At 40.6% G+C, this 8,932-nt stretch overlaps 1 protein-coding gene across 1 annotated transcript in view; it reads right to left on the minus strand.

Annotated features, from left to right (window-relative positions):
* Positions 1-1,867: 1,867 nt before the first annotated feature.
* Positions 1,868-8,932, minus strand: part of lrch1 (leucine-rich repeats and calponin homology (CH) domain containing 1) — a gene marked incomplete in the record, with an annotated part of 222,442 nt that continues 215,377 nt past the window's right edge. Inside the window, 1 exon segment of the mRNA XM_032512767.1 lies at positions 1,868-3,966. Coding sequence (XP_032368658.1) covers positions 3,853-3,966 — 114 coding nt within the window.

Here is an 8,932-nt window from a genome sequence, read left to right on the forward strand (position 1 = left end):
GTTGAAAATTTGCCCCGTAGGGTTACATTGCAGCCCGGTCTGCGGACCAATGTCAAAGATTGTTGTTCCGATCAGTCACTTACACACAAAAACACAGGACAATTAGGGTCCAGGTTGAATTGAACGGTAGTTACCCTTTAAGACATGAACATTTAGGTTTTATTCACACAGTCTGGTAACACTTCACCTGAAACTTCAGCAGGAAAAGATCTAGAAGCCGTTGATAAGCCACGCATTGTAAAAATCAGACAGCATGATATCAACAGGCGGAGTTCACATCCACATCTCCGCCCATTCCACATCTCATCTAAATTAAACACAAAATTTAAACTAAAAAAGATAAAAAGTCCCTGCAACTATATTTGTACAACAGAGTTTGAGGGCCACAGGCACGCAAAAATTATTATTAAATTACAATTTTATTTCTTTTTACGAATATGTAATATTATGAGAATAGAGTCATAATTCCAAGAAATCAAAAGAATGACTACTTGGTAGTAATTCTAGATTTCATGAGGAAAGTCACATTTCTTATAACGATAAAGCCACTTCTTGTTACACTACTATTTTATTTTGAAAATATGTTCTCATAAAATTACAACTAAAACTCTTGTTAAATTCAGATTTTAGAATTCTAAACTTTATTATTTTATACCCCCAAAATACATGTAAGAATAAATTTGTAATTAGTCAAATAAAATGTTGTAATATTGTGAGAATAAAGTCATTTAACATTTACATTTTAGGATAAAAATCATCAGGGTAAGTCTTATTGTCTGTCAAAGCACGTTGTAAACTCTGTTTGCTATGAATAATAATGTTATTATTATAATAATTATTATTATTTTTACAATGATAAAGCCACCACTACTAATACTACTACTTTATTTTGAAAATCAACATTTTGTAATATTTTCTGCTTGAAAATAAACATTGTCTAATAAAATTACAATTACATTTTTTTAATGTTATGACTTTGTCTCATAAAATTACAACAAATTCTCAAAATATTACCAATGTTCCTGTAAAATTAAGACTTTATCTTGTAATATTAGTTCTTCATAATTTTGTTTTTGAAAAATATGCGAAAAACGTGAGACAAAAGTCATATTAAGTTGGAATTTGTTGACAAAAATCATACTTTTACGCACATAAAGCCAAATCTTGTAGTATATCACTACATAAATCTCCAAATATAACAAATGTTCCTTTTTAAAGGTCCCATATCATTCTCATTTTCCGGTTCATACTTGTGTTTTGGGTTTCTAAAACATATTTACAAGCTTTATTGTAAAAAAACAAACAAAATATAATTTTTCTCATTATGTCTTCGTTTCCACACCTGCCTCCTTTACACCCTTTGTTTTTTTTGGTTCTCCATTATTAAAAAAGTACCTGGTACCTTTATTTAGTGTCACCTCCGTCTGACTTTATCTTAATTGTGATATCAGCACTTTTGTATTTTTAGGACAAAATTGTAATTTCTTTAAAGAAAAGTATTTAATTTGTGAAATGTTATGAACAAAAATCATACTTTTTTCTTTTTTTACAATAAAGCCACATCTTGTAATACTACTACTTTATTCTCAAAATGAATATTTTCTAATACAATTATAAAAAATTCTCACAATGTTACAAATCATTTTCAAATTCTGACTATCTTGTAATATTTTTACCTTGTTTACTCCCAAACACCACTTTATTCTCATAATATTATAATTCCATGCCATAAATATTGTCACTTTTACTCTTAAAAGCATTCCCCCCCTCTCAAAATGGCCATAATACTCTGTCATATGTTTTGGTTCCAACCAGTGTACGAATTTCTAAAGAAAGGAAAAGAAATGTATGATTTTTTTTTTTTTTTTTAAATCATAGATTTGTATTGATGGCTTCAGTTGACAGTTTGGCGTGCTGGTCTTACAGGGAGGTGTTTTCAGGTGCTGGGAGTATTGCTATATTGAAGCACCACTGACCAACAAAAACCTCTAAAGTCAATAACGCAGCATTTCATTGCACACACACATGCAGAAGATTACAAATAAAAATATGTTAAAGGGAATAAGAGAGGACCTCTGATTGGCTGTTAAAGAGAATGGGAGAGAAACTCTGATTGGTTGATTGCATGTTACCCAGAACACACCTGTGATTAATGAAGACACAAAGTCCAACCCTTTAGGACTATGCGCCCCATCAAACTACCAAAAGTGGATTTGGACACACCCTGAACACAATGCCCCATGCCGTGACCTCACATCTTTAAAATAGGGCCCGGCACGTCTCTTCAACCTGAAGAAACCAGTGTTCATATGAGACTCCACCCACTGCTGGTAGTTACCATGGTAGCGTTAGTAGCTTTAATGCCCATGTTGCAGGTTTAATTTTGCAACGAATTTGTGCAATTTGCTTGTTGGTAATAACCATTTGAACTGTTGTTATCTATTGTATTTGATGGTTTTGGATATCATGAATATAATATGAAAAGTAGGCACTATTTTACAGTGTTTTTGCAATGCCTCTATTTCCCCCCACAATGCATTGCATGACGTCACGTTGGGGAGAAAACAGAGCAGCCTGCGTTGTCTTTGCCTCTGGTCAGGCCCAATATGGTTTTTGGTCTTTTAATATTAACAGTTCAGGTGACTTTATTATGTTAATAATAATATTGGAGGGAAAGTGAAACACAGCTTAGACGCGAATATTGTTCGGTTTTTCACAAGTTTAGAGAGCTAGCTAACGCTACACTGCCGGACGTTAACGCTTTTTGTACCTAATAATCAACAGTGGTGTTTAACCTGCAACATGGGCTTTAAGTCTTGTTGAGACCAATAAGACGAGAAACGAGAGGACGAGAAACGTTGGTGTCACTGTTGCCGTTGCCAACGGTCTCCGTTTGCGGCCGTGGAGACGGCAACACAACTTGGCAGACACCGAACCCAACCGGGTAAGTAGGGTTTCGGTTAAGGGCCTCGTAGTCTCGTATTCCTAGATCTAAATATGACGACGTACACCACGAGGCTCTGAAACGAGGTGTATAAATGCCGCAAAGGATGAAAGTATGTGCGTTTTTAAACCCAACAGAACAATCTAAATGTGGCATAAAGCCCTATGCACACCGGAATGGAATTAACCCCCCATACCCTCGTATTTTGTGCGGGACCAATATTATTGTTTGAATATGATATGTGAAAGTGAGTTTATGTATTATATTGGAAGTGTCTCTGTGTCTATTTGAAACCGCGTCGCTGCCACTTGCCAGGACACTCTTGTAAAAGAGATTTTTGATCTCAAGGAGTGTTTTTTTATCCTGGTTAAATAAAGGTTTGAATGAATGAATTATCACACAACCTCGGTGTTTGCAGGCATATGGCCGGTGATTTGCGGGGGAATATTTTACTCAACAAACGACAGACAGGCAGTTCTGCACCGGATTAAGATCACAGACTAGCTGCGTAACTAACCCTCCTGTTGTCCTTGGGTCAAGTTTCTTTTTAACCAAATTTCCACAAAAGTGGATTGGATTCCTTACAACGCTCTTTGCAAATACAACTGATCACTTTTATTTCTCTGATCTTAACTATTAGTCAAAATAATTCATAATTTCTTCTTTTTTAACTCAGATATTAGGTATTATTCTATATAAATGAGAGTTATTAACCATGGATTCCAAAAAGTAGTATAAAACTAGTAAGGTGGTGAACCGGGAGGACAACACAAGGGTTATTACAAAGAGCTAAAGTCCCGTGTGAATAGAGCTGAGATCTAATAAAAATGCGTGGCAGCGTTTTGGATCCAGGAGTGTTTGGTTGTACGTGTCAGTCAGAGGAAGCTCCGTCTGTCTCCGCCCGTCGCTCACGTCAGCACGAAGAGTTTGGACGAAGCCTGGTCCACCAGAGCTTGCACTGTGACCCCCAGCTTTACCAGGCCTTTCTCTTCCAAGATGTGGTGCGGGAGACACAGCTTGTCCTGTGACAGAAGAGGGACGGAGGACAGGAGAGAGGGATGGAGAGCAGAAGAGAGGGATGGAGGACAGAAGGGAGAGACGGAGGACAGAAGAGAGAGTTGGAGGACAGAAGAGAGAGTCGGAAGACAGAAGACAGTCGGAGGACAGAAGAGAGTCAGATGACAGAAGAGAGAGTTGGAGGACAGAAGAGAGTCGGAGGACAGAAGACAGAGTCGGAGGACAGAAGACAGAGTCGGAGGACAGAAGAGGGAGTCAGATGACATAAGAGAGAGTTGGAGGACAGAAGAGAGTTGGAGGACAGAAGACAGAGTCGGAGGACAGAAGACAGAGTCGGAGGACAGAAGAGGGAGTCAGATGACAGAAGAGAGAGTTGGAGGACAGAAGAGAGAGTCGGAAGACAGAGGAGAGTCGGAGAACAGAAGACAGTCGGAGGACATAAGAGAGAGTCAGATGACAGAAGAGAGAGTTGGAGGACAGAAGAGAGAGTCGGAAGACAGAAGAGAGTCGGAGAACAGAAGACAGTCGGAGGACAGAAGAGAGAGTCAGAGGACAGAAGAGAGTCGGAGAACAGAAGACAGTCGGAGGACAGAAGAGAGTCGGAGAACAGAAGACAGTCGGAGGACAGAAGAGAGAGTCAGATGACAGAAGAGAGAGTTGGAGGACAGAAGCAAGTCGGAGGACAGAAGACAGAGTCGGGGGACAGAAGAGAGTCGGAGGACAGTAGACAGAGTCGGAGGACAGAAGAAAGTCGGAGGAGAGAAGAGAGAGACGGAGGAGAGAAGAGAGAGACGGAGGAGAGAAGAGAGAGACGGAAGACAGAAGACAGATGTGTGAGAGAGCGCAATGTCACGTTAGGCAGGTAATCACATACAGGAAGACCACAGCTGCAGCTGGGGACTTTACAAAACAAAGCAAATTTCAAAATAAAACACCCGGGTTTATGGTGATTTTGTCTGTCTTGACTTTTCACAGCAAAACACATGATCAGGCGCGCTCGCGCACACACACACACACACACACACACACACTCAAATTAGGCACAATTACTACACACTCACAGCACACACACTCTCAAAATTAGTGACGTGCTGTATTTATATAGCGCTTTTCCAGTCTTAACAACTGCTCAAAGCGCTTTTTCTACAGAGAGAACAGAGAGCTCATCAGGACACATTCACAGAGCGAACACTCTTCAGTGTCTTGAAACACTTCGACAATGACTGCTCGACCACCGATTGGCAGACCGTACACTGAGCCACAGATAGATAGACCCTTTCTCTCTCAGTGCATTTGCAGTCAAACCACTGACCCCTCTGTTTGACCACAGCCAAATTACTGTTTCTCAGAAGGTCAGTGACAAACATCAGCACCCCCCCACAGCCCAATAAACTGTTTAATATCAGGAGATCCTACAGATGGGTCGAAAACAGCACAGAGGAGTTCCAGAAAGCATTCAGCTCAGCCCCAATCCAAACACTACTAGACACCTTTCTGGACACCACATATGTACACAGTCTAGAATGCGAAAATAATGCAGTTAGACATATCAACCACATTATTGTGGAAACTGCAAAGAAATCCCAATTAAAACTATCCAAAAATAAACCTAAGAACCCCAAAGATGACAAGTGGTTTGACAAAGAATATAAAGAAATTGGACAAAACGTTAGGCGATTATCTAACCAAAAACAAAGAGAGACAGGAAATGTAGACTTACGCCTTCTCTACTGCGCCACACTTAAACACTACAAACACACACTCAGAATCAAAAAAGCACAACACACACACAAACAACTGACATTAACGGAGGAGTCCATAAACACAAACCAATTTTGGGAAAAATGGAAAAATCTTAAAAAAGCTCAACCTGTGGAATTGGAGATACAGAATTAAGACATGTGTCGGCCATTTTGAAACACTCTACGAGCTATCACTAAGCAACACAGACCCAAATCAAAACCAAACCATAACAAAACTGATTGAACTAGAATCAGCGGTAAAAGACAACCAGAATCCTCTCGACTCCCCCATTAATGAACAGGAACTAAGAGACAAACTCTGGGCACTAAAACCCCGAAAAGCCAGTGGGCTCGATGGTATCATGAATGAGATGCTGAAATACACAAGCCCTCAATTCCAACTGGCCGTTCTGAAACTCTTTAACTTGATTCTGGGCGCAGGTTATTTCCCTGACATCTGGAACCACGGTCTCATCACACCAATATACAAGCCTGGAGATACATTTGCCCCAAATAATTACCGAGGCATCTGTGTGAACAGTAATCTGGGGAAGCTCTTCTGTAGCATCATCAACTCCAGACCCACAAACTTCCTTACCAAACACAATGTCTTGAGTAAAAGTCAAATTGGAATGGTACCAAAACACCCCACTTCAAACAACATGTTCACCAAAACAACAACAAAATCTATGCATATTTCATAGATTTCAAAAAGGCATTTGAGTCTATTTGGCACAGCGGTCTATTCTACAAAGTTATTGAATCTGGTGTAGGGGGCAAAACAAATGACATCATTAAATCATCGTACACTAACAATAAGTGCAATATTAAAATTGGCAACAAAAGAACAACATTCTTCAGTCAGAAGCGTGGCGTGAGACAGGGCTGCTGTCTGAGTCCCACTCTATTCAACATCTACATCAACCTACTGGCCACTATCCTAGCGGAATCCGCAGCCCCTGGTCTCACGCTACACAACTCTGAGATCAAGTTCCTGCTCTATGCAGATGACCTGGTTCTGTTGTCCCCTACAGAACAGGGCATACAGCAGAACCTGGACCTGCTGGAGCAGTACTGTCAGAGCTGCGCCCTGACAGTAAACACACAAAAGACAAAGACAATGACTTTTCAGAAAAGATCCAGATCTCAAGGAAACGCATACAGCTTCACATTAGGAAAACATAAATTAGACAATTGTACACATTACAATTATTTAGGACTGAAAATAGGTTTAACCCAGCGATAATGGAGCTGAGAGAGAATGCAATAAAAAGTTAAATCTACATTAAAATCCCAGTCAGAATTTGGCTAAAATTATTAGAATGTGTACTAGAGCCAATCCTCCTCTGCGGTAGTGAGGTGTGGGGTCCTATTTCCTACCAGAATTCTTCCCACTTGGACAAAAACCCAGTTGAAATCCTGCATCTAGAGTTCTGTAAAAGCATCCTACAGGTGCACAGGAAAATCACCAACAACGCCTGCAGAGCTGAATTAGGCCAATTCCCATTATTCATCAAAATTCAAAAACGTGCAATCAAATATTGGCTTCATCTAAAAAACAGTGACCCCCACTTCTATCAGCAGAAAGCCCTGCAAGACCAAGAGCTGAGCAAAGAGAAGAGTCCCCTCACTCAGCTGGTCCTGACGCTCAGTCCACTTCCTGACCCTGTTCTGCCTCAGGACCAGTCTGGGAAACAACCAATCAGAGTTAACCAAATTATAACACAACAGAAACAAAACTACATCATTGATTGGAACACAAACAAAAGCACAAAGCAAGATGCAGTGGTATCTGACCCTAAAGAGAGAGTACAGAGTGGCAGATTACCTGACCACAGTGACCGATGTCACACTAAGAACCACGTTGACCAGGTACAGACTCAGCGAGACAACCTGGCCATTGAGACAGGCCGCTACAAACAACAATGGCCCCTCAAAGAGGAGCGCTTCTGCCAGCTGTGCAAGAGCGACACAGTCGAGACAGATCTGCACTTCCTGACAGAATGCACCCAACTGCAGCCGGTCCGAACTAAATATTTCCCCAAATTCAGACACCAGCACCCGACATTTGACCAAATAACCGACATCAACAAAGTGCTGATCCTGCTGGGAGAACAGCCAGAGAGCTGTAGTCTAGCAGCACAATATGTCTACCTGTCACACTTTGAGGAGCCCACACACACACACACACACACACACACACACACACACACAACACACACACACACACACACACACACACACACACACACACACACACACACACACACACACACACACACACACACACACAACACACACACACACACACACACACACACACACACACACACACTTGTGATGTTGTCATGTTAATGCTGATATCATCAGTTCTGTTCTTGTTATGGTTGTTGATGTAAATGTGATCAATGTCTCCCTGTTTAAGTGCTTTAGGAATACTGAATGTCACTAAGGTCATGCTAATAAAGTTTCTTTGAATTGAATTCAATTAAGAGACAGAAAGACAGAGACACAAATAGAGGCGGGGAAGAGAGAGAGAGAGAGAGAGAGAGAGGGGTAGAAAGAGAGAGAGCAAGAGACAGATGGAGAGAGAGAGAGCGCAAGAGAGACAGTGAGAGAGAGGGAGAGACAGAGGAAGACCGAGAGAGAGGGAGGGGTAGCAAGAGAGAGTGAAACAGAGAGAGAGAGAGAGAGACAGAGAGAGACAGAGAGAGAGGGCGAGAGAGAGAGACTTTCTTACACAGTCCAACTATTTATATCCATGTGCTTCTCTTACCTTTCTCTGTGTAATGGCTCCTCTATCGTTCTTCATCTCCATCTTTTTATATTCATTCTGACTTATTTTTCTACATTTTCCTTAAACGAATATTCATTTTATCTTGAACTTGTTTGCTTTCTTGCCGAGTTAGAAGATAAATGTGAAGCTTTAGGCAGGAGATAGTTAGCTTAGCATAAAGTTTGTCTAAATCATGTTTCAAACTTGAGGCCTGCGGGCCAAAACCGCCCCCCACAGACTTTGCTTTGGCCGCCCATTCATTTAGGTTCACAGTAGATAGAAGATAGATAGAGACATAGAGACATAGATTGATAGACAGAAACAGAAAGAGACATAGACAGATAGATGGATAGAAATAGACAGATAGAAAGATAGATAGAGACATAGATATATAGAGACGTAGATAGATACAGTGAGGAAAATAATTATTTGAACACCCTGCTATTTTGCAAG

Source organism: Etheostoma spectabile, chromosome 4, assembly GCF_008692095.1.
Source record: "Etheostoma spectabile isolate EspeVRDwgs_2016 chromosome 4, UIUC_Espe_1.0, whole genome shotgun sequence".
Lineage (NCBI taxonomy): Eukaryota > Metazoa > Chordata > Actinopteri > Perciformes > Percidae > Etheostoma > Etheostoma spectabile.